Source organism: Apteryx mantelli, chromosome 2 (genome assembly GCF_036417845.1).
Source record: "Apteryx mantelli isolate bAptMan1 chromosome 2, bAptMan1.hap1, whole genome shotgun sequence".
NCBI classification, from domain to species: domain Eukaryota; kingdom Metazoa; phylum Chordata; class Aves; order Apterygiformes; family Apterygidae; genus Apteryx; species Apteryx mantelli.
This window is the reverse complement of record NC_089979.1, coordinates 30,805,435-30,832,534: the sequence shown is the minus strand read 5'-3', so window position 1 is coordinate 30,832,534 and position 27,100 is coordinate 30,805,435. Positions and strand designations below refer to the sequence as shown.

Sequence of the window (27,100 nt, the reverse complement as noted above, 5' to 3'; positions counted from 1 at the left end):
TTTGTATAGTACAATAAGCTCCAGAGAAACAGTACTCTGAGAATGGGAACACAGCCTATTCTAAGATTCTAACAGCTTCTTTTATATTCCCTGTATTTGAGCTTTTGACTTTTACAGGATCCATGTTCCAGTCAACATCATAAATGACATATTCTTACTTCCAGCTCAAGATATCTTCTCAGCTCAGCGGCAGAAGAAAATCTTCCTGTCATTTCATCAACATAATTGTAAGCATCTATTTCTAAGCAAAAGGCTGCTTGATGAGGCTGGTGGGAATGAATCATTACACAGAACTTCTCTTTTGTGTTCCACACCTGTAGTGCACTATGGCCTATCTAACTTGTTACATAGCACTTGCTGAAAACGACCTGTTTGAATAGACAGTGATCACAGAGATGAGAATATTTAATGTATTAATTTGTTTGAAAACATGTATTTTTCTGAATTTGCATAAAAACCTATGATCTAAAATGATCAACACATAGAAGACAGCAGCGAGAATTATCAGAGGTCTAGAAAACATCATCTGTGAGGAAAAATTATAAAACTAGAGATGCTTAAGATAAAGAAGACTCAGCAGGGGCAAGGGAAAATACAGGCATACCTTGTTTTATTGCGCTTCACTTTATTGCGCTTTGCAGATGTTGCGTTTTTTGCAAATTGAAGATTTGTGGCAACCCTGAGTTGAGCAAGTCTATCGGCACCATTTTTCCAACAGCATGTGCTCACTTTGTGTCTCTGTGTCGCATTTTGGTAATTCTCGCAATATTTCAAACTTTTTCATTATTATTATATCTGTTATGGTGATCTGTGATCGGTGATCTTTGATGTTACTATTGTAATTGTTTTGGGGCACCACGAACCGCGCCCATGTAAGATGGCAACCTTAATCGAGAAATGTTGTGTGTGTTGTGACTGCTCCACCAACCAGCCGTTCCCCCGTCTCTCTCCCTCTCCTCGGGCCTCCCTATTCCCTGAGACACAACAATATTGAAGTTAGGGCAACTAATAACCCTACAATGGCCTCTAAGAGTTCAAGGGAAAGGAAGAGTCGCATGTCTCTCACTTGAAATCAAAAGCTAGAAATGATGAAGCTCAGTGAGGAAGGCATGTCGAAAGCCGAGACAGGCTGAAAGCTGGGCCTCCTGCGCCAAACAGGTAGCCAAGTTGTGAATGCAAAGGAAAAGGTCATGAAGGAAATTCAGAGTGCTACTCCAGTGAACACACAAATGACAAGAAAGCGAAACAGCCTTCTTGCTGGTATGGGGAAAGCTTTAGTGGCCTGGAGAGAAGATCAAACCAGCCACAACATTCCCTTAAGGCCAAGCCTAATCCAGAGCAAGGCCCTGACTCTCTTCAATTCTGTGAAGGCTGAGAGGGGTGAGGAAGCTGCAGGAGAAAAGATGGAAGGTAGCAGCGGTTGGTGCATGAGGTTTAAGGAAAGAAGCCGTCTCCATAACATAAAAGCGCAAGGTGAAGCAGCAAGTGCTGATGTAGAAGCTGCAGCAAGTCATCGAGAAGATCTAGCTAAGAGAATTGATGAGGTGGCTACACTAAACAACAGATTTTCAAGGTAGGTGAAACAGCCTTCTGTTGAAAGAAGATGCCATCTAGGACTTTCCCAGCTAGAGAGGAGAAGTCAATGACTGGCTTCAAAGGACAGGCTGACTCTCTTGTTGGGGGCTAGTGCAGCTTTAAGTTGAAGCCAATGCTCATTTACCATTCCGAAAATCCTAGGGCCCTTAAGAAGTATGCTAAATCTACTTTGCCTGTGCTCTATAAATGGAACAACAAAGCCTGGATGACAGCACATCTGTTTACAACATGGTTTACTGAATATTTTAAGCCCACTGTTGAGACCTACTGCTCAGAAAAAAAGATTCCTTTCAAAATATTACTGCTCATTGACAATGCACCTGATCACCCAAGAGCTCTGATGGAGATGTACAATGAGATTCATGTTGTTTTCATGCCTGCTAACACAACATCCATTCTGCAGTCCATGGATCAAGGAGTAATTTCGACTTTCAAGTCTTATTATTTAAGAAATACATTTCATAAGGCTATAGCTGCCATAGATAGTGACTCCTCTGATGGTTCTGGGCAAAGTGAATTGAAAACCTTCTGGAAAGGATTCACCATTCTAGATGCCATTAAGAACATTTGTGATTCATGGGAGAAGGTCAAAATATCAACATTAACAGGAGTTTGGAAGAAGCTGATTCCAACCCTCATGGATGACTTTAAGGGCTTCAAGACTTCAGTGGAGGAAGCAACTGCAGATGTGGTGGAAATAGCAAGAAAACTAGAATTAGAAGGGGAGCCTGAAGATGTGACTGAATTGCTGCAATCTCATGATAAAACTTTAACGGATGAGGAGTTGCTTCTTATGGGTGAGCAAAGAAAGTGGTTTCTTGAGATGGAATCTACTCCTGGTGAAGATGCTGGGAACATTGTTGAAATGACAACAAAGGATTTAGAATATTACACAAACTTAGTTGACAAAGCAGCAGCAGGGTTTGAGAGGATTGACTCAATTTTGAAAGAAGTTCTGTTGTGGGTAAAATGCTATCAAACGGCATCGCATGCTACAGAGAAATCCTTCATGAAAGGAAGAGTCAATCGATGCGGCAAACTTCATTGCTGTCTTACTTTAAGAAATTGCCACAGCCACCCCAACCTTCAGCAACCACCACCATGATCAGTCAGCAGCCATCAACATCGAGGCAAGCCCCTCCATCAGCAAAAAGATGATGACTTGCTGAAGGCTCAGATGATGGTTAGCCCTTTTTAGCAATAAAGTAGTTTTTAATTAAGGTATGTACACAGACTACTACTGTAATAGACTACAGTACAGTGTAAACATAACTTTTATATGCCCTGGGAAACTAAAAAATGTGTGTGACTCGGTTTATTGCGTTATTCACTTTATTGCAGTGGTCTGGAACTGAACCCTCAATATCTCCGAGGTATGCCTGTACACAAAAGGTTGATGCACAGAGGTAAAGAAAAATGTGTTCCGACTGTCCACAGTGGATAGGAAAACATAACGAGCTTAAACTCTTAAACAATAAGAAATATTTGTGTTAAATACTGAAAAAAGAAAGCTTTCAACTACCTAGGATATAGAAACACTGGATTAGATTCCCTATGGAGGCATTAGTCTCCATCACTGGAAATCTTAAAGAACAGGTTAGACAAATATCTGTCAGGAATGACAGGTGTATAATTGATCTTGCCTGAGGACTGATGAACAGTCTAGATGACCACTGGAGGTCCCTTCTGACCCTATTTTTTATTATCTCTATGATAATATTTAAAAGATACTTTTAAAAGCTCCTAAAAAAGCAATACACTTCTGCTGCCTGCTCCAGGGTATAGACATACTGTTACAATCCTTTGTTCCTTCCGGTCTTAACAAATTCTAACACTGCATCCACAATCTGAAAATGGAACAAGTCAGGAATACAGGTGGCTGAGAGAACCTGAAAAATTACAACCCCTCCAGGTTTTGGTCTGTACAAATTCCTGCAAAATCTCTTAGAAAGCAATTGGGAAAAATATTCCACTGCTATGAGCAATGATAATATTTGGCATTCACACAGGACCTTTCATCAAGGTTCAAACTGATTCAAGAAGAATAGATATATTTTACAAATAGAGGAGTTTGGGTATACTGATAATAAGGGACTCCTCAAATGCTACAAAACACTTAACAGTAACATTAATGAAAATTATGTTTTAGATTTCTTAGAAGGCTGTAGTGTGGTCTTTCCTGAAAGGTTATGACATCATCTACAAAACACACAAATGAAAGAAACTGTGGCAAATTTGTAAATTTTGCAAGCTCCCCCTCAGTCGCAGCTTCCTACAAACATTCCTGCAATTTCCTGCTACTTTTAGCAGACAGTACTAACTGAATGAGACAAGAATTACTTTGCATTCAGCAGAAGATAACCTTTTCCAACACATATTTCTAACATACTACATTTCAATACAGCAAAGACTCCATTACAAACAAATGAATGCCCTGCTATAAAGGACAATTGTGTGGAAGAAGTGCTCATTTTAATGAGTACATCACAACAAACTGTCCTTACCATCTGTTCCACCCACTAAATATAAATGCAAAAAGAACACAGTCCCCAAGTGTAACACAAGTAGTATGATGTATCTAATTTTAATGCATATATATACGTTCCTTTCTTTAATCAATACAGAATACATATCTCCATCATCCAGGTGACTCCAAATTTGAGAGACATTTTTTTACCCAACTAATACATCACATTCTATGGAAGAAAATACATTTTGCATATAACATCCAGACATTCCAAAATAAAACAAAATATATGACTGCAAAGTCAGTAATGTCTTTGAGTGGGAGATTCCTAGGATGATAGGCCAGTAGCTCACTGAGGATGCACATGATAGCCATACCATAAAACAAACAAACAAATAAAAAAACTCAGAAGGACAGCAAATTCTGTCTCCTGCACCCTTTCTAAGGCACATATTAGTTGCAGCTTTAGGACCTTTGCTGCAGGTCTCAATTTGGTAATCATATTTAGGGAAGTGTTTGGGAATAGCATGGAGAGTAGCTGGTGGAATCTGACAGAGTAGGCAACTACTGCATGGCTACTCCTAACTCCAAGAGACTGAAGCTGATGACAGAGCATATGCCAATGTTTGTCATACTGTTTTTCTACAGAGAAAGACGTTTTGAATTCTTATATAGCTGCTATCATAGTTCAGGGATGGGGGGACCACTGACCAGATCAGAAATGAGAGATGAAAGATGAGAGAGAAACTCAGACTTACAGACTTGGAAAGATTACTCTCCAACATACAGAATTAACTATAAAAAGGGTGGAAGCACCATAGTTCTACATCAAAGTATGAAAATCAAAATAGGAAATGGATAGAAATCATATAGTCGAAATAATTTTTTAAGTAAAAGGGAAAAAGTCATATTTAATTGGAGTTCAGAAAGTCTACCACATAGAATATGCAGTGAATACTGGGCAGACCTGCAGAGTTTCAGACAATTAAACAATGGCTGGAGCTGAATTATGGATTTTATAGGACCCCGGACCAATTCTTAAAGATGCTCAACAACTGTTCTGTTAGTATCCCAAGAAGTACTATGTCATAAAGCAAGCATTTCAACAGGTACGCAAACAGAGACATTAAAACCTTAAGCAAATCTCCAGCCTTCCAAGTCCTGATATCGGGGAGATATCGGGGCATGGGAAGGAATGCATACACCAAAGTATGCATCTCAATCAAATCAAGAGAAAAGTTACAGGAAATCATCTAGAATTGGACATATCTTTGCATGACAAAAGTTGTAATACTGAAGGAATATTTTCAGGTTTGGATAATGCCATTTGCTTAACACAGAGTACTAGCTATCTCTCAGAAACTGATGGATAATCTGCAGAAAGATTACATATGAAACCATAGTATAATTTCACAAGAGGCTGGAAAATAATAAAGCTTGAATGAAACAGTTCACCAGGAACTGGTTATAGCAGATTTAACAAACAAGCTATGATACTTAGCAAATGAAGTATCTTCAATTTATTTTACAGAATTGTTATGTAAAAAATATGACAAGGTCAGGTCACTACTAAGGAGAAAAAAAACTTATCACCATAGAGAAAGAAGTTAAATAATTTTTAGGGTTATTCAGTCACTACAAAAGATTTTTTGCTAACTTTTCCAACTTGGCCACATTGTGAAATACTTCTCTAAATGATTCAGCAGTCTGCTGAATGTGAAAAGTCCTCTGTAAAGACAAAAGAAACAGTTATATAATTACTCTGCTTTGCTTAGCTGAGACAAGAGTCTGAGTGAACACTACATTTTCTATTCCTGAGGGAACATTTCCAATTATATTCCATGCAGAGCAGGAAAATCGGCACATCACACAGAGCTATTAAGAATTTACTCTTATCATCTCTTCAGAGAAAATTCTTTATTAATTACAGATCATCATCCATGAATCTTGCTGAAAAATGTGAAAAATAAAAACAGAAATTTTATCTAACATCTCCAGAGATACAGATTCAAAATAATTAAGGATACAACTGAAGAAACAAACCAACCAAACAAACAAAATCAACCAAAAATGGTAATGTCAGTACTCAGTATGACATGGAATAATGCAAACGAAGAAAAGAGGGTCATCTTCTGATAAGACATGTCTGTAAGAAAATACATTATCCTCTTTGGGAGAAAAATTACAGAAAGAATATTTGCTAGTTAAAAAAATAGCATAATGCAGCAATCAGAAGCTAACTGCTAAATGACCATTGGCTGCAGTTACTTAGGTCTGTCAAACTTTAAAAAGCAATGACAGAAAAGCATTCTGGGAAAGTCACCCCTATAGATTTTGCAGGAAGACAGAAAGAAAGATGCTTTCTGGAGAAAGAGTCAGCTCCTGAGTTTGACAAGGCCACAGATAAGCCAGCAAAATACAACTTTGAAAGAGGACACAGAGTTTATAAAAATATCAATATTACAAACAAATAAGATAGTTATTTTAGTTTTACTCACCTAAACCAGATTTTTTTAACCTCTTTAAGTGCTGGCTTGTTTGTTTTCCGGTTGGAGACTTTTGCCCATTTTTCATCTCTTTATCAGAACCGTCTGCTTCACCATTTTTAGATTCAGACCCTTAGGAAAAAAAAAAAAATCCCAAATGTGAAGTTGATGCACTTCCTACCCCCTCCCCCCCAACACACTGTAAACCAAACAAAAGAGGATTAATAAAGAAAATTGACATCTACTGGCTGAAAAGTCACAATTTCTGGTTACAATTTGATTCCTCATCACCAGAGGAAATGGAAGTAAAAGCTCAATAAATCAATTAAGTGGTGAAAACTAAAGTTTACTGAACACTGCAGTCAATAAAAATGTTCACTGATCTAATAAAAACAATGTTTTCCTATAATGCCCAAGAGATATCTCTAAAAATAATTTAAACACTAAGTTACAGGGCACTGAAGCAATCTAAAGGAGAAAAAAGAACATTTCTTTGTGAAATAATTTTCATAAAAGAGATATGCCTGGAAACCCAATTGTCAATCTGTGTTAAACATAGATGTAGGACTCTCTTAAAACAAAGCAGCTTAACAACCAGAACTAAAGGTCAGGGTTATGCTGTGGTGGTAAGAATGGTACCAGAACAAGAAAAGCTAACAAAAGAATCCCAGTATTGCGATGAAGAATTGAGACACAAATTCACACTCACAGAAAAGCTTGCCTTTTTTTTTCCTCCCCTTTTTATGGCATTGAATACCAGCATGTGGTCCTCCATTACAGTTCCAGAACCCAACAAAATGTTACTTTGCATTCCTTTAAAGCTGCTGCTATTATCAACTGTCATTTTATTATGTGTCTTCAGGTCTTTTTTAAAATTAAAGAAAAATCTCCATCCTTGAGTCACCAGATTTGATAAGAAAATAAGGACGTTAAACAAAGCCACCATGGAATTATTATTTTCAGTAGTTCCAAATTCTGTCTGCTGCATATCTGATTCACAAGAAGGCTCTGTGACTAGAACTGATCTTTCAAACGGTCCTTTAGCTGTTTACCTGAAGGTGAATCCGACTGCTCATCAGACACCTTTAATGGTGTCAAAACAACACGAGGAACAGTCTTGTTTACCATCATTGAGACTCCATTTCTTCTTTTCTGCTGTTGTCTTAAAGCCTACAAAAATGATAACAAAACATAAAAATGTAACAAAAAATACTGCTTATAAATGAATTGCATGAGACATTTCTCTACCATTAAACTGAATCTCTTAAAGTAAGTATAATTTACATAGCTACTGATTTGCCAGACTTCACGCTTGTCCCCTTTATGTCATTTTCCTTTAAAACATAAAATCAGGCTTTTGGTTATAAAAAGAAAGAAGATGCACCTTAGATCATTTTCCAATATAGTTTTGACAACAAAGAAGCATATAACTGTTTGCTCTACCTTAGCAGCACAACATGATAACCCATCGAATTTGCAACTAAGACTTCCAAGTTAAAAAAAAAAAAGTAAAATAAATGTTTCAAAACCAGAATAAAAATATATGTCTGCATATCCCTTGCAGGTGCATCCTCTCCAGTATACTGCTCAGTCAATCAAGTTAACACAGAGTGTCATCAGTATGTACAGCATGTAAGGACTACAGTATTGATGCACTCACTCAGCCGTGAGTAGTGCTGCACGAAATCACTGAACATGGCAGGAATCATTTATTTTTGTGAAGGGAATCAGTCCTAATCTTGGAAACCTTGCAGCACTTGGCTTCTGTCTGCTTAACTTTGGGCATTAACCTTCAGAACACGAACATGATGGTGTTCTGGCAAATCTGGGGAAAAATGCTACAATAATAAATCTCTACAAATGGGAGTGCTTTTGTTTCATAAACAGATTGAACACAGTGCTGATAATGTAATACAAAATATTTAAAGCTTAGAAATAGCAAATGCCTGGCAGACTGTTTTATACGGAAAATGATACCTGATTCAAAAACCTTAAAATATACAAATGAATACTTGCCAATTAATAAATTTGCAAGCATTAAAACTCTGCAACAAATCAGAATGGGTTGGGCTTAATACTGATCTCTTACATCATCCGGTCTATTTTTCTCTAATCTTACTGTGCACTCTCTTTTTATAGCTATAATTTGTGTTACGGTCTTTGGGGGGATTTATTAAAGTGGTACTATACCAATAAGGAACATATCTGATATGAATTATCCCTGTAGTTTTATGAGCATGAAAGACCGATGACTTGTAAGTTTTAGCCTGTAACTTCAATTAATCTGTAATATCTTTCCAAAATGTTCACTTAGCTAAGTCAAAAAAACCCTCTGGAAAAATAAATCGATATCACTCTATTCTTCTAAATAACACACTTTGCAATATAAAATACACTAAGCCACACAAAAGCTATTTCATTGATTAACCCCTTTTATAGTGCACTTCTTAAAAGACACATAAGCACTGTGCAATAAAAAGCAAATTACAACACTTGAAATCAAACAGAGAGAAGAAGCTGGTCAGATCTGCACATAACCAAAGCAGCAAGCGCAAAGCAATGAAGAACCACCTGTATTTCAGACATTTTTGAGACAGAAATTTCATATTGCTTTTGGGCAAGGACAGTCAGACTTGTGGGCACAAAATTCCAAAACATTAAAATTTCTCAAACAGTACCCAAAATTACCCAAAATGTCACTCAGTGCACAGTCCTGCCAAGCTAAGTGTCAAACCAGGTGACCCTTATTCAATATTAAGGCGACTTAGACAGTAACAAATAGCCCATCAAAAATTAACTGAAAAGAGAACCAAGTTGTGTGATATCAGAATACCCATGTAACCACAACCCAATCTTCGTGCTATTGTGCTGCACAGCCTGATTCGCATGATGAACAGCAGAGAGACAAAATACAAATCCTCAGTGTTATCCTCCCCAGACAAATGAGTAAGTGCCCAAATGATGTGCCATGTTCTCCCCGTCTAAAATTCAGCCTTTTTCAGAAAGTGCCCTTTCAAGACCACTCCCACCCCTACCAGAGGCCACAACTTCGTTGCCAGCATCTTAGGGAAATACCATCTTTATGATTTACACAGCCACAGTAACACAGGTGGGTTCTTTGTAAAGCCACGCAGTTGATTACGAGTGCTTCAGACTCAACTGCCACGAGTGCGAGTCAGAACTGGCGTACCCTCCATCGACAGCACGTAGTCAGTGTTTGTGCATCTTAGGTGCGCACTCCTCACGCTGTCCCTGATGGAGCGAGGGCAGCGGTACCAGTCGTTGTCAGGCAAACCACTTACCTTTTTCCGAGTTACAGGAGGGCCACTTGTGGTGGACCTGAAGCACATGGGCATAACAGATCTGGCACTTCCAGGAAGCCCAGGGCACGCCATGCCCACGGAGCAGTAACACAATGCAGCACGGCTCTCCTGGACATGAGTGCTCATCCCACCTCTGCCACAACAAACACTCAGAGCCGCAAATCAGGGAAAGCTGCCGGGAGCCGGGGAATGCTGCTACCAGAACGATCTACTTGGAGGCACAGCCCACCCCTGAGCTAGACGGGCTCAGCGACAGGGTAAGCACCTCAACATGTGAGAATCAACCTTAAAGAGGACATTCCCCTTGGACACACTTTTGCTTTGGAAGTTTCTTCTTTTCTCCTAATGTTCATTATTTCACTGCTGGTCCCTCTGCCCATCTCCGCTTTCGCAACAACGCAAGGAGCAGATCACCATGCAGGCCCCACAGTTCGGCACAAAATTCAGTGTGTACAGCATGACTCTGACTGACAGAAAAGATGCACGCATGTGGAGAGCAGAAAGACAGGCTGTAGGGCAAACACCTTGTAAAAACAATGTGGACGTTGAAAACTATGTCAAAGTTTTAACACAAAGTGCCAATGAAACGTGCCGTGTCCAGCGAATAGACTAATAATCTTCCCTGTGCCCCTCCATCTTTTCATTTGTCAAAGGAAAAATACGAGGCAGGGGAGGAGGGTAATAAAATATCAATTAAATAGTCTAACCCCGATAGGTATGGTAAAGAGATGGCTGGGATTTTGCTGACTCAGTCTGTTTAGTGGGAGATACCGTTTCCAGCTAATCACAACTGCATTTTTATAACTCTAAGTAAAAGCTGCAAGTCTACAATCTAGGACAGACAAGTCTCTGCAAGAAAACACTAGGAGCAACCAAGAAATTGCAGACTGAAGTCTAGTTTCTAGTAAAGCCAAACACCAGAAGGAGTTAAGTATAAACCAAGGGCAGTGTGAGCAGTCGCTGCTGAAGAGGAATATATAACTGCTCTGCACTTAGCCTGAGGGGTATTAATTTTAGGATACAAGATACTGTAGGATGAGACAAGAATCTTGTAGCCCAAGATTAATTCTGCTTAGCTTGGAAGTCAGTGGGATTACTCAAACTGAAACACACACTTAATGCTTTGCTGTACTGAGGCTTTAGTGTACCAAGCTAATTTAGCGCTTTCCTAGTCACCATTATCAGATAAATCTCTAGGTTTAGCTCTTTGGGTGAAGGGAAGAAACACAAAATAGATGAGTCATATTTGTAATAAGCACTAAAGAAAATGAGAAATTTTATAACTTATTTCAAAGAAAAATGGTTCCAGTTCTCATTGTAGATACAGACACAGTAACTAACACAAACTACATCTGCATCTTTTACAGACACAACCTATTGCATCTCATGCATATTTAGATATACAACCTCCTAGCTGGGCTGCCTATGGATCTGCAAGAAAGAGCCAATGTTTCTGCCACATGATAAAGAATCATTTTTACTATGTAAAGTAAGATAGAAACATATATAGCATGTATAAAAGCTCACATAAAGCATATTTTTTCTCAAACAAGATGAACTTCTGTGTTTACATTTCAAATGTATTCAATCACTTTGTGGTAAATGCTTGAGTTAAAAAAAGCTGCAAGCTGTAAATTCCTAGAAGAACTGATCACTGTTAAAGTAATCTGTCAAACATTACTACCATTCTCTCTGCACAGCACATAAATAAAGGAGAGAAAGAAAATGAAAGTTCATGTGGTATGCAAGTTAAACATTAAAAACTTTCTTAAAATCACCACCAAAATATAGTACTTACGTCCAGCTACTCACAAGCAAATTCTCAAAGTACATCTGTGAATCTCTTGTACATAACGAACATGAAGAACTCCCAATATTCCTATTCGTAAAACAGAACCTGTGACCATCTGTTGAATAACATTGCCATGGTCATTATACAGGGTCTGGCACAATTAATTTGTTTAGAGGAATTATTTTTATTGCTGAAAACATTAAGTAACCTATCAACCCATTTTCATCCAAAAGAACTCAAAATAACACAAAAATTAAGAAAACACAAACTCTGAAGATATATGGCAAAAGAAAAAAAAGATGCAATTAACAGTAATACTCTAATTCCAGGCTGATTTTTAAAAAGAGGTCATAAGGGCAAGTCTCCTTCACCTTTTGGGAGAGTTTACGCCCACATTGTGCAACAGTCTGTTGGAGGTTTCACGGATGCCATTGTCTGTTCTTAAGAACAGTCTTTTCATATTTAGCTGACTTCAACATAGGAAAGAGTTTTTTTTACTGATGTGACAAAATGGCAGACTCTCTTCGATAAGAATAAAAAAAAGGTCTTCCTTGAAGTAGGAATGAAAGAAAACAATATAAACTAAAAGGTAACTGAGGAAAGGCAAAAAAATACATCCCCAAAAGAATGCATTAGATCCTGTCTAAGCCCCAAAAGCAAAATATCAAGCTCTACGTTCTTATCTTACTGCTATGCAGGATTTCTTTTTAATTATTCTTCTTTTCCTACATCTTTTCAACTCATAATGAAACAATGAAGCATACAGACAAACCATTAATGCAGAAAACCACTTTCATTCGAGTTTAAATGCATGACATGCTTGAATGTTAAAAATTAAGTTATTAGCAACAGAGATATGTAACACTTGGTTGCATTTGGCAACATTGTCCCAGATTTCTATTTGTTCCATAAATGTCAAATTCTGAAGCTTGTATCATGAAACATAACCTTTGAAATTTCACACATTATGGATCAGAAATGTAAAGCTATGGAATCCTTCTGTTCTGCCATGTGAAAAACAAGATCTATGATATGCTGAGAAAAGTCTATTGCACAAAATAAACAACAACTCTACATTATGGTCATGGATCCTGAATTGGCAAAGATGAAACAGATTTATAGTTTATCACTGATTCATTTAACACCACCATAAAATTCAGTCTTTGTCCTCTTTCTCACCCTTATTTTGTTAGCAAAATTAAGGAAGACTTTAATTCCCATGTCTCTATTAAATTACAATCTCAGTGGCAACCTGTTTCATGGGTACGCTGAGCAGTTAAAATAAAAGAATAAGCACTACAAATCATGAAGAGCAAACACATTATCCTCAGGATGCCACTACTTATTTTTAACATACATTAAAAGTACTCAGTCGTAAACATGGAAATGTAAGATTAACACAATAATAAAGATCTCTCATGGAAACAACTGCAAAATACAAAGTACCATTTCCAAAGCATAGAACCAGTTAATTTACTTCCAGCCAGACTTGGGAATCAAATATAGAGTATTGGTGCTACATGTATAAAACTGATAATTTGGAGATCAAGAGTAGTCTAGTGCTAAAATACCAAGCTGGAAGTTTGGAAATCTAGGTTGTATTTTTAAACTTTGTTAGATATCTTTTAAAATACATGCCTATTTTTGTCCATGTCACTCTCCTACCTTATGACACATCTATTTATATTTTTGGAACAAAGATAATTTTTTGACACATATTTGCTCTCTGGGTAGCAAAATGCAGTCTCAACAGTGGTCAGGCTGTTTAAATACAACTACAGTATATATTAACTGAACGTTTGTCTATGTATTACCCAACATGGAGATAAAGTACTTTGCTATTTTTGGTGCAGAGAGGGACAAAAAGAACGTGTGCATTTATGTGTCTGTGCACCTGCACGTCAGCACTATCTTCTATAGGGGATACAACAATGCATTCACAGCTACAATTGCTGCAGATCACTATAAACAGCAAAGTAACCTTTTTTGTTGCTTTCCCAACAGCAGAAACAAGAGAGAAAGCCAAGAAAACTCATAATGGGTTCAACACCTGTTCAGACTTGCATGTGAACGGGAATGAAGATGGCATATGCATTGACTCAGTGATACTTTTTTTTCCAAAAAAGAGAAGAGCTTTTTGTTTTTAAATTGTTTGCATAGTATTAAATGAATAATATCAATCCCTTGAAAAGTGCTTTTATGGGGAAATCTGTTTCTCAGCACAACAAAGCACATGTAGGCAAGGAAACAGTTTGTGTACAGCAGTTTAAAAACAAACTAAAATAAATATAGCAATGCCAATACAAAATCTTAAGACAGTAATCAATGCTTTCCTTTAAGTCAAATTTGCAAGCACACTCTGCACAGGGTGCAAAGTATACAGGGGAGCTACAAGGCTAGATTACCATTCTCCAGCTAAAAAATCCCATTATATTATTGCTCAGAGAAACACGTGCATGAATTTATATTGCACCAATGTAAGTAGTTAGAGTGTACTGCCCCTATGCCAGAAATCCTGTTTCAGCTGGGGTTCTGCCACACACTTATACACCCTGCACACATGCACACGGCCCGCCAGCAACCTACCCAACAGTTCCCAGAACCACACTCTCAGGTAACGGCTTGTCGGTGTTTTGTAGGGGGCTTTGTAGAGCCCTGAATCACTGTGAGCAGTTCCAACTCCTGCCTTTCCCTGAAAATAGCAACCATTTCTAGGAAATGCTTCAAAATCGAGGCAAAATTCATTCTTACTTGGGTATAATTTTACATGCTATGGACTACTCGGATCAAAACCTAGTCTTTTTGCATGGTCCAGAAGAACAGCCACTTAGAGACACACTGCCAGTATATGGAAAAACCACTTTGTAACATAATGCGAAAAGACTGACTGACTATGAACAGAGCCCAGCAAAACGGGGCTCTCAACTACAGTGATGATATGTGTCATTAATACAACAGTAACAACCAACACCGGTTCACCCCTGGTTACTTAAAGAAAAATGTTATCAGACCAGTGCAATGTTTAGAACTAGACCACTACCATCAACTTGAATGTCTGAGACTTTGGACCAGCAACAGCATCTACATAACAGAACTAAGAGAGAGATCTTTCGATCCCTGTTTGGGAAGAAGATCCCACTATTTAAGGATGGCAGACTTAAACAAAAGTAACATTCATGCCACGATACATTTTAGATGAGGGACACTGCCCTAAAGTGAAGTAGAGGGGCATCTATATTTCCACACAGTAGTGTTCTGAAGTTGTTAACAATTTTTCTTAGTTATTTCTCAGAATAAGAAATTCTGAAACCCACATTTATTAGAACAGAAAACATGCAGGACAACTGCAAAAAGCATGTTATGCAAACAACCCCAGAGGGAAAAAAAACAGACTCCCTCAGCAACCAGGAGTTAATTATTAAAAAACAACACAAAGAAAGAACACAGGGATCAGGCAGATTCCTGCCCCCTTTCCATCACAAACAAGGGCTCCTCTGAGGACCATGGGGATGACCCAGAAGAAAGTCACATAAATATTGTCTTGCGTCTTACCAAAGCACTGTGTTGAGCAGCTGGTACGTGCTGCCCATGCATAGGGACCCTTAGAGGGACATACCGTGCAGCCTGCCTTCGGGCTATGCAAGTACTCCCTGAAGAGCTCCTGCGGGAACTCTTGCTCTTCCAGCTTCTTTTCAACATTATGTAGTCTCCTTGGCATGGCTTCTCTGTCCTTTTCCCTAGACTTGTCTTGACAATCAGAAAATCAGTTTAGTTTATCATCTTCAAACTTCCATTTTCCTGAATGCATTTTGTAAATTCCACTGTCCCTTCCCATGTCTCTCTAGAAGTCAAAAAGCAACATGCCTTTCTTGTTTTCCATTTGTTGACAGGAAAATTTGTCAAGAATCATCAGTTATGTTGCCAGACATCTGATCAAAGTCTTCAGCTAGAGAGCCAGAATTCTCCAATTGTGGCCTTGGTAAACTTGTAGTATCTGAAATGAAACATAAGAAAATGGTTAACAGAGACACTGAGATAATTTAACAAACTCTCTACACCAAGGAACTCAGTACAAGAAACATCTCTTAGTTCATACTGGAATTTCAAAGCCTTTCAGGAAGACACCCTGTGCTCAAGTTGTAAGTGATAAGGACATAATCATCATGATCTGTCACCTTTATTTCTTTGGCAGAAGAGAAGGGAAAGGAGGGCAGGCACATAGGATGCTTTTATCAGAATATATGAGTGAGCAGTTCCTCGACGGAGTCAAAGGACAGAAACTACACTACAGAGAAATAATGGATTACTGTGGACAGCAAAGTGCTTCAAGATAACTTGCATCTGACTGTAGTGATGGAAAGAAGTCCTAACAATGAGTGTGGAGGGGGCAAGACTGGTGAGTTTGCTCTTGTTCTTCTCTCATAGCAAGATAAGCAGTGCATGTGAGTTGAAGAAAGGAAAGCAAATCCACACCAGCATCAAGGGAGTTCAGGATTCTACCTTGAGTGCCAACGTAGGCACTCTGACAGCTTTGGCCTTAAAAAGCAAACAAACGAACCCTTGATAAACTAGTCCTGTGAATTTGGGCAAATTAGGGCTAAATTTCACTGTTTGCCACTCTGCTCTGAAATTTAATCTTCTGTGCCTTCAGGTTGTAGGTTGGTTTCTAATAATCACGGTTGTGCTAGAAAGTCAGCCTGAAATGCATTTGGAGCTGTACAGATCTAATGTCCTGTAATTCAAAATCAACACATGAGCCAAAGCATAACTTGCCCATAGCTCTCTTACTGCATGGGGTTTTGCAGCTTCCATTGAAAAAAAGGGGCATGAAGTTGCCACTTCTGCTACAAGAACAAATCATACGCATGGGTGCCCTCCTTGTCCATGAAAGACTGCATCTACCCGCTTTATGAATAAAATAGTGGCACATATATGAACCCAGCCACCAAGCATGCAGACAAAGCCCAAAGTAGGAAAAACAAAACAAAACAGCAGCAGTAACATACCTTGTGTAGATTCCCTTATTTCCTGAGCTTCTCTCCTCCCAAACCCACTTGGCTGCTGTCTCTGGAGTTTCTGTCTCTACAAAGAGATCTGGATGCCCAGCACAGTCTCAGACATGTCCTGGTCTGTATTCAGATTCTGAGTCTGAATGGAAGTGTCCTTCTCTTCTCCCAAAAGAATATTTACGGGTACCCATCTTGGTGTTGATTCCAAGTGCCAAAAGTGAGGCAGGCTTTTCTTCCATGTCTGGAAGGTCTACTATCATCCCAGACATCGTTATATTGCATCTTCAAGTTGTTTATTCTCGCTTGGCACTGCCCCAGGAAACAACTGGTACACTGATGGACAAGATGCTCTTATACTCGGCTATCAGAGTCCACCAGACACTAATACCACCTCAAGGTCCTGGATTTTCACACATGCTCAGTGTTACCTATATGAGGCCAGTCTGTAGGTATAATCATTTCTTCTGAGAAACAAGAACATCTTCCAAGAACATCTTGATAGATACAGCTCAATCTGTACATAGAGAAGTCTTCCAAAAAAAGTATCACCTCAAGTCAACGGAACAGAAACTTGACCAGAGAAGGGCAGGGTAGATACTATGCCATGACTGGATGTCCATACTCGAGTTAGCCTTGTCCAGAGCAAGAATAATTCACACAAGACTGTGACCATGTACCACTGCTAGCAGATGCAGGTGTAGTTCAGTACTTTCCTGGGAAGATGTCCTTACATGGGTCTACATGCCAAAACTCTCAAGTGTGAAAATGAGGCAAATCAGTAATGGAACTGATCAGTACTGATGGGAGTGACAGAATGCCATCCACCCCTTTTCCAAAGGTACTGGATGAGCAATAGCTGGGGACATGAACCCACTCACTCCCAACAGCAAAAGGGAAACAGAAATCTTTCAAATCTGCCATCAGAAAGCCAAGCATAAAAGGCAGTTCTACAGCATAGACTTTTCTGTCTAAACACTCATGAATGGGAGATATTTTGTTGTACTTTACACTCAGATACTATTCAAGAGCAAAACTGAAACTCCCTCAAAAACGAAAAATGAAATATGCTCAGTGATGAAATGCTCAAAACCTTTTGCTCAACAGGGACACTAGGGAAGGTGGTGAGGCTAGAAAGTTCCCAGACTAAAATGGCAGCCTGCCTTTGAAATGTGAGGAGATATGGTCTGAACTGTGACACAGATCTTTAGAGAGTCCCCTGGAATGCCTCCCCCGCCCCACCGCAGCCCCTGCAGAGTACTCCAGTCCCAGTGCTACCTGAGAAAAGTCAAGACCAAGAGCCAGGGCTCAGAAAATGCCCTTTCCTCCAAGCTCAGCTCAAGAAATGCAATATTGTGACTAATTTGCTTCATGAGAACATCTCAAAACATGGATTATTAAAGGAAAATGTGAGATTACTCTTTGTGATCTAAACCCAGAAATACCTCTAGAATTCTTTAAAAATCAAACCATACATAAATCCAGCATATAATATTTTAAACAGAATGACATATGACTAGTGAGTTAACAAATTACATAAACATCAGAGCAAATCTTCTCATTCTAGCTCAGATCTTCAAGCAGTACTTCACACTATCTCTCACTTTAATTTTAATGGATTAAAAGACAAATACACACAAGATCAAGTTAATTAGATGAAGTCACTGTTTTTAAATAAATTGAATAGAAAAAATGGTTGAAAGACTGTACTATAGGTTTTCAATCTGTGTGAGCTGTTTAGTAATAGAAAAAAAAAGCAATAGCATAATGGGAAGAGCCCATTATGACACATATACAGTATACACACGTTTATACAGTATAAAAATTTGTTGCTGAGAGCATGATCATGGCTCATCTTCTGTTACTTTAGAACAGAACAAGTAAGTTAATATCAGTTGGAGGAGTACTGCATACAACTGTTTAAATCTTTTGGGGTATTCAGGTACTACAGGCTCTTCTTTATACAAATTGAATGTATTATGTATCCATAAAAGCAATAGAAAGACTAGAGAGTAGAAAGAAGAATAAAATTCCAACAGTAATTTTATAAATGAAATCACTGTTAAAATTTATTCACCTTTGCTACAAGATTTACAATACCAACTCAAATCTGCAGCATGCATAATAACATCATTATATTGTTATTATATTATCATACTATTTGTATTATTTATATTTTTATATTGTAATATTATTAAATAAATAATAAATGCATTCAAACTACTCCATGATACAAATGTCCATTTGCAAAATACTGTTCGTAGAAAAAACATTTTACTGAGAGCTGTATAATAATCTCAAAACCTGAAGTACAAGACCTAATTATCATCTACTTAATTATAACTGATTTCTTACTATTGATTACTTAACTTTGTGATGTTCCTCTAACCCTACTGTCCTAGGGAATGTTTTCAGATTCCCATCATTGTTATGATTTTATATATTAATTAAGCTACTTTGATTAGTTTGCCCTTTTTTAATTATTCGCAGTGCTATGCAACTGCTAAGTGACAAATGATAAGTCTTAGAGTTTAAACAGTTTATACAAGTTCAAACTTAAGTGGCTTTGCTCTTTTTTTTCTCCCTCCCTCCCCCCTGTTCCCTCCACCCCCAAGAAAGCTCACATAGTACAAAACACGTACATAGGAGAAAAAGTTTCTAAAAAGTTGCACATCTTTTTCATAACGATCCTCAATTTTCCTGACGAAACAGACCTGAAACCCTAATTTAACAATCCTCCCCAGTCCTCAAAGCCTGTAAGTACAAGATAACCTTATGTGAATGACTGAGGTCTACTAATTTTAGTGCATTTAAACTCAAACTACATGAAAAATTAAGCACAAATACTTAAGTGTTTTGAGAGGGACATGTGGACAAGCTTTGCTTAACTGAGGCCTAATTCAACAACTCTGCAATAACATACCCTGTGAAATACTATACCTCAGTTAAATATACCCAAGAGAACAGTTAGGAGAAAAAATTAAAGCAACATCATCTCATTACACTAAAATTTTTGAAAAGTTGTATGTCATTTATCACAGTCTTTATAAGTCTGAAATAATTTCTACATATTGAAAATTGAGAGATGATAAAGTTTTTTTTAGAATGATCGTTTTTTAGCTTTTTTCATCTGTTGTAAACTGAGCTAATTTGGCACTGTTAGAAAGATAGTTTTCACATTGCTATGCTTTCAGTTAATATCTCACTTGGAATACTCAAGTTATTTTTGCCAGGCTTTACTTTTTATTATGCAACCTAAACCATTCAAAAATCACATCTCACTCAAAAAAACACCCCTCCCCCCCGCCATGTTTATACACTGCAGTGTCAGATACGGTGCACAAAAACATTTTACTGAACAGACCATACAGAAAAACTGAACAGCAAACATACCCAGAATTTTACCTAACTGTATTTCTTTCAAAAATCTTTTTAGCCTAACTTAAAATTTCCAACATGAATGCTCACATAAGAAAACTGGGAATGTGACAACATAAACAATTCTGCTTACTTGAAAAGCATTTAAAAAAACCCTCAAAAATACAGTAAATGGCAGGACTGCACCATGAGTAACAAAAAACCCCAGCCCCCCCCCAACAATACACAGCCAGACAAAGTGCTAAAAATCCTCTCAGAAACACCTTGAAATTCTGCTGAATTCTTGTTCGTATGATACTGGAACACACGCTAATGACAAGCTAACTCATTATCAGTCGATACCAGCTTACCTGTTTAAGTGCTTTCTTTGTGTGCTGCTGGAAGGAAGATACTAGCTTGCTTTGCACCGGTGCATTAGTAAGGCTCGAATCACGATTGGAAGACATTTCTTCAGATGTCTGCTCTGGGCAAACTTTATAAAAGGGGAAAAAAAAAAAAGAATACTGTTACGGGGTTATCTTTCCTATGTATCTTCTTGAGTCCTGAAGAAAGAAATAAAAGTCAGCACCTGGAAAACAACAAGCTATTTCTAAGAAATTCAACTAATCCTGAGGTCCAAATGAGCTGAGAATCTAGCCATGTTCTAAATAAATGCATTGCTTCACAAATAGTTGTACCTCATCATACCCTTTCTGTGCAGTCCTGGGGGCCTTGCATATTTTGCCTTTCAGGTCCTGAACGGTAACTGAAATAGTTTATCTGTGGTTTTCACACAGAAGCTAGACAAAAATTATCTTCCTCCCCAAGACATTTTTAATGGATTATTATGTGTCTAAAGGTGTATTTATATAAGAGACACCGATGACCTGTGTTATACAAATATTTATAAATATGTAACTTCATAACAGATTGTAATGGCTTCTTTGGAGCCAGACTAATCTATTTTATAAGCACTTCTTGGTAAAATGAAGAACACACACTCTCCTGTTTAACCGGTGGACTGGAATAGCCTGCAGAGAGGAATCCTGGTCTCTCAGGCAATACACACTGCTATTTGTCAGCCTTTTTAATAATACATGTTTTAATGAACAAATACTACAGTACTTGCTTTAAACAGCCTCTTGAATACATGTTATCTGAGACATAGAAAAAGTCTTGGTGAAAAATAAAAGGAAATATGATTAATTGCTTTTAAAAACCCAGCTTTATTTAACAGATACGAAAACTATGAGAATAGCTGCAGGATCCTATTAATCTTGGTAGTCAGCAAGCTTGACTAAAAAGACTGTAAAAAGTCTGTAAAAACCTTTCCACCCTTAAAGCCTTTTATTACTATTATTCTTACCAGTGTTTTAAGACAGCCAAGCTAAAACAGCATTAACATGGATCCAAAAATTGTGCAGTTTTCTCCCATTCCCCTCTGCTGACTCAATTCAAGCCTGTCTTCCAGTGCACTGCTCAAAGCTGTTTCGCATGTTGACATACTTTCCTTATAGTGCTATGCAACCATATATGGTTTTCCAAGATTTGCCATAGTTAACACACCTATCTCAAAGCAGTTTGAAGAACCTCAAAGCAAGCTGCACAGACATGTGCCAGAAATAATTTAGCTCTATGTTTCTGTTTGCCCGTTTTTCTCCTTCCATCCTTCAATCGGATGAGAAGACAACTGAAGTAGCATCCTAATTCTCTTGTTTTCAGCAATGCTTCATAGAATAAATATTTTAATGGCTTTTTCTTTGTATTTGTGAGACAATTTAACTGTCAATAATTAAGGGCCAGTGTAAGATGCACACGATAACATACTAAATATTTGTTTCCATATTGAGAGAATAAATCATTAATACCTACCCCACAGAGAATATACTTTGTTTTATGGCACCGGCATTGTGTCAACATAATTTTTATATTAGATTAAAAATTTTCATCAGTAGGTAAGACAAAGCCAGTTTTGTCACAAGATTTATAACCAACAGTCGTCACTTTTTTCCCTGATATTTGAAGCATTTGTCAAAATATACAAAGAGACTGAAACACAAAAGAGGTTCTGAGCTTATAGTATCACCTGCTTTGGAACAGTCTTTTCCACATGATGAGCAAAACTTACTATCAAAAAAGACAACTTAAAGGAGCAGTAAAGTGTCAGCAGAAAACAAACAGTATCTATTTTATGTATTCTAAATCACTGCAATAGTTAAGCTCCTGAGATAGAAAACACACCTACACCAAAATAAAAACCTGACATTCCAAATTACCCAGCTTCTGTTTTGTTTCTTCTTTTAAAGAGATTTTTTTCTTTTACTATGTTTTCTGGCAAAGTTTGAGAGTCAAAGAACTGAAGGAAAAAGCAGAACTATCGTGAGCACACAAAGACCAAAGCTAAGGAGACTAGAACAGAACAAATTTGAAAATGGCTGAAGAGTGGAAACTATTACACAGTTAACTGTCCTTCCTCAGAGAAGTTACAACATGACCTGTCAAGAAGAATGTATTTCTGTTCTCCAGGATGACTGGGACTCCTATTACCTTCTTGTTCAAATGGGAAATTCTTATTTTCATGGCTCTGTTTTAGCACATTACCCCAAAGTCTCCCCTATTCACTTTGGTGACAAGGTTTGTCATGGAGAGGTGTGGCAACACTAACTGATGATGCTCAACGCTACAAGTGTTAATGCCAAACTCACATTATAACACAGGAATGAAAGTAAAGATAGTTCTACATTAATTTTGTGCTTGCATTCATTTTCCTTTCAATAATAAGCCCCTAAATTTAAATGTGAGATCGTGACATGTTCCAGGCCATATTGCTTCTTTCCATCATTACTTCAATATTAAATAGAAATAATATTATCAGTGTTTTGGTTTCTTTTGCCTCTGTTTCATTAAAAATTTGATAGTGAAGTTAAACCAAGGAAAAGGGATTGCTCTAATTGGCGAAGCAACTGGAACTAAAACCTGCTGAAATAATAAAGCAGCTTTCCGTAATGTAATCTCTTCTGCAGGTACAGAAGGAGTAACTCACTGTAAACTGGTTCAGTTTAGAACTACTCAAAAAAAGTTCCTTTGGAGCTTTGAAAAAAAAGGCAACTGGAGGACAAAAAGTCTTACCTCTTCCTGTAGTCTATGATTAAAGAAATAGATATATGAGGCTGAAACCTACTGCTTAAAAATTCTAAAGGACATAGTGATTAGAGAAAATCAATTTCATTTATTAACAATAAATGATACTTACTTTATAAAATATTTTGTTCATAATGAATATATTCCTTCATATATCTCGCAGCTTAAAACAGTAAGAAGCTGTTTTAAATACTTGTATTTCTATGTTTCAATTAAATTCCCATTTCAGTCACAGGTGCAAACCTAAACATCTAGTAAATATGCTATACCATTAACTATTTTTCAACAATATCAGATATAAACATTAAAAATCTGAATACATTATGGTAATTTATCTAATTGCTTAAGAGCATATACAGGCTATTCTCTTGTTAGAGTAATACCAAAATTGATATACAGGCTTTATTTAGTGGCAAGTAAAAATATTTATTGTTTACAAAACAATATTAATCAACATTTCTTTAGGAAATTAAATACAAATTCAAAACAATGAATTAATTTATGTCTTAAAGCAAGTTTTTTACTTAGTGATTTAAATCAATCTATCCTGTTATACCAAAATCTCACTATTCTACACTGATTGTGACCATAGAAAATTGTGTATTTATTTATCTGTTCATTTATATGGATAGGGTCCAACTGCTTTCCTCTGAACGAGACAAAAGTGAAACAAGGGAAAAATATGACAGAAAATTGTGTCAGTGTTTGAAGGGAACATTGATGGTCCTCGTGAAAAAAGCCCAAGGCCTTTACAGTGGAACAGGCAGTTCTACTATAAAAACCAAAGAACATAGCAATAGAAAAACAAATTCAAGAAGAGCTAATGGTCTTGGTACATATGCACAACCTTGGAAAGCTGGAACCACTTTGTCCATGAGCACTGAAGATACATGAATATTATCAGATTCTTGTCCTCTTGAAAAGGTTAATCAGAGAAGAGTATGAAAAAATAAACTGAATGCTGGGGAGGAAAAGAAGAACTCTGAAAGACTGCAACAGATTAAGGAAAAATATTTGGGTAACAAATAAGAGGATTCACCATTATTGCCATGGCAGAAAACGAGAACGAGAGCAATATTAAGCTTACAGGAAGCAATTCCATTTAGTGGAGAATAACTAGCATCATTCTTTAAATCAGCTTCTCCAAGGGCCAGAACTCAGTGAAGGAAAAAAGCAAAAGGCAACTATTAAACCATAAAGTGTTAGGTTATGAGCTGGAAGACCAGCTGGGTTTCTGAAGATAAGACCTCCTTAGTGAGTTTGTAGAGAGTGTTAACATGAATGATAGAATTAAAATTACTTAACAAAAGGAGCATGTTAAAAACGTCTTTGCTAACCTTCTTTAAAAAAAAACAACTTCTCTCGTCCATTTTTCCAAGTCCAGTATCAGTAATTTTTGCAGAAAGCTATGATTTATAAAAATCAGCAAAGGTATCTTTTAATTTTGAATTTTATAGGATATCTCAGTAATTTTATATTAGTTTTTACCTTCATCTCCCAAAAAAGAGATTATAATAGGATACCCACACAAACCATATTAGAACGCATGTTTCTCCAAAGAAATAATTTTTATAGGAATACAACTTAATATTATTCTGTCTCACTGCCACTGAAAGTTATTAGGAATAATTATAAACAGATTTGTGTAACTAGATAGACAGAAAAGCTCCTGGAGTGCTTTAAGGGGATTATTTTCCCAAAATAAATAGCACAATTAATTCTGATTTCAGCCAGACCATACTGATTTAAAGTCAAACCAGTAAAATCAACAGCAGTTCACTTCCGTCTTTGTTACAGAAACCACAGCAAAAGAGAAGGATTGTTTACTAATGGCCACATTACAAAACACAAATTAATATTGTTACCATATGCTAAAGACTATAGTCTATCTCACGCATAAAATGTATGCACACTTGAGGTATGAAACTACACAAGAGAACTGCCTTAGGAAAACATACACACAAAATCTTTCTCTAAAATATCCATAAAATTCAATATTTTCTCTGGGTGACACCGATCTATATTTGTATTGACATAAATGGTCATGGTTTGCCAACACAGATGTATCAAGTAATTCACCTAAATCACTCTTTGATCTCTAGAGCCCAACTTGCAAATTCCGAACAATTCAGAACTCGACTGTTACCATCAGCTTTTGAAAATGAAAACCAGTCTGGGAGTTAGTTAATTGTATACGTTCACCAATTCAGTGCAAAAACAGATGCATATATCAAGGGTAATATTGTGACTGCGATATTCTTTTTGAAAGCAAATACTAGCACTGTGAAATGATAAGTAACATTCAATTGTATTTTTGGGGAAAAGACATCAAATACATCATCAGGATGGTAGCTCACACTGAATCACATTCTCAGTCTACTTTTGAGCCCAAACATTTGGTGAATCCCTGAAAACTGCGAATCCTTATGCCAAAAGAAGTCAACATTTTCCACTAAAAATATAGTCTGCCTGTCATCACTAAGCCACCAATTCCTTAGGTCCCATTAACTCTATTGTACAGCAAAAATAGCAGATAAGAAGGATCTCTCCCTCAGGCTCTACAGTATCTCCTCATTCTTATGACTCCCCTTCAGTGGCAATGAAACAAATGGAAGTTAAACTCAATCCTGGCTACAGTACTTTTATTTTATAGAAATTTGTGGGGAGATGGAAAAAAAAAAGAAAAAGAAAAAAGTGAAAAAGTAAGTCTCTCTTTCTGATGTGTCAGCCAGGACTCAGTATGTTCATGCAACTCTTCCTTTACCACCCGCTTTTGCTTAAGAAGAACCTATCCTGTATACAGATGTTGCCATGTACACCAGACATATTCAGCAGAATCATCCACTATCATTCCCAAGAGACAATATGCTAAGAATGACAGGTTTCCCTGAATTGCCAGAAATTCCATTCTTGGAAAGGAACTGGATATCTATATGTGGATTCAGCTTTCAAGCAATGGCAAATATTCATTCCTCACTACAGGACTTATCCTAGAGGCTTCTTAGTCCAAAAAGCACAAGGCGTTCAAAAGCATAGCAGTTACAAAGGCAAAATTTCAGGATTCAGCATGAATCTGATCCTCTATCATTCAGCATTATGTCTACTGCCTCTAAGAAAACTGCATAAGAAAAGAATTCAGCCATTTCATTTTCGCAGTTGAAGAACTTCCAGTTTTAGGAAGTGCTGGAAACCACAGTGTCTCAAGGGGAAATTATATTACTCATAGTTGGGCAAACTTCAGGACCTATGTTTGGATTGGGATGGGGAGGGAAGGCACACTGCAGTAGGAGTTGCTGCCTCCTCCACAATTAGATCATTGTACATTCCACTGGCTAGTGTGAAGACAATTTTTAATCAACTGCTCTCTGTGGCTGATGAATTACCCCTGGTTTCAGAAACCCTGGGGACCAGTGTTTTTGACAACAGAACATTCTATTGATGGGCAAAAGGATTAATAGTCATCATTTTCCCAGACAACAGTAATTGGGATTTTAATACTTTTCTTACTGACTGCATCTTTACATACTACCTCTGTTTTTGAGTGAAATGAAATTTATAAAAAGATACAAAAGACTGTTACAGAGTTTCTGTAGAAATCATATTCTAAACAAGATCAATTGTAACATGAAGAGTTTCTTTAACATATGGGTGGGGAAGAAGGTAGGGAAAGACAGATTTCTGTACAGCATCTGCAAAATCCTAAGGTACAGGCATTCCAGTTATCAGTTTAATAATACTAGTGTGCATTAACAGCTTTCAACAAGTCAAGTGTTTATAACTGTGAGGAATTTTTATATTATTTTGATAATAAAATTGTTCAGTTGTTCCCGCTGGTGAATACTGTAATTCTTCTCTGTTTGAGTGTCAGCTGGTAGTTTTTACTCAGAAAGCTGAAGACTATCATCCAAAGCCCACAGACAGTTAGGCTGTTG

General features: G+C 37.3%; 1 protein-coding gene across 1 annotated transcript in view; it reads right to left on the bottom strand.

Moving 5' to 3' along the window:
• The window catches only part of ASXL3 (ASXL transcriptional regulator 3), a 129,084-nt gene that overhangs the window by 42,293 nt on the left and 59,691 nt on the right, over positions 1–27,100 (bottom strand). Inside the window, exons 5-8 of the mRNA XM_067290428.1 lie at positions 24,506–24,508; positions 20,399–20,520; positions 7,602–7,719; positions 6,562–6,681 (exon numbers count right to left, since the gene is read on the bottom strand). Coding sequence (XP_067146529.1) covers positions 6,562–6,681; positions 7,602–7,719; positions 20,399–20,520; positions 24,506–24,508 — 363 coding nt within the window. The remainder of the gene's footprint in view (positions 1–6,561; positions 6,682–7,601; positions 7,720–20,398; positions 20,521–24,505; positions 24,509–27,100) is intronic.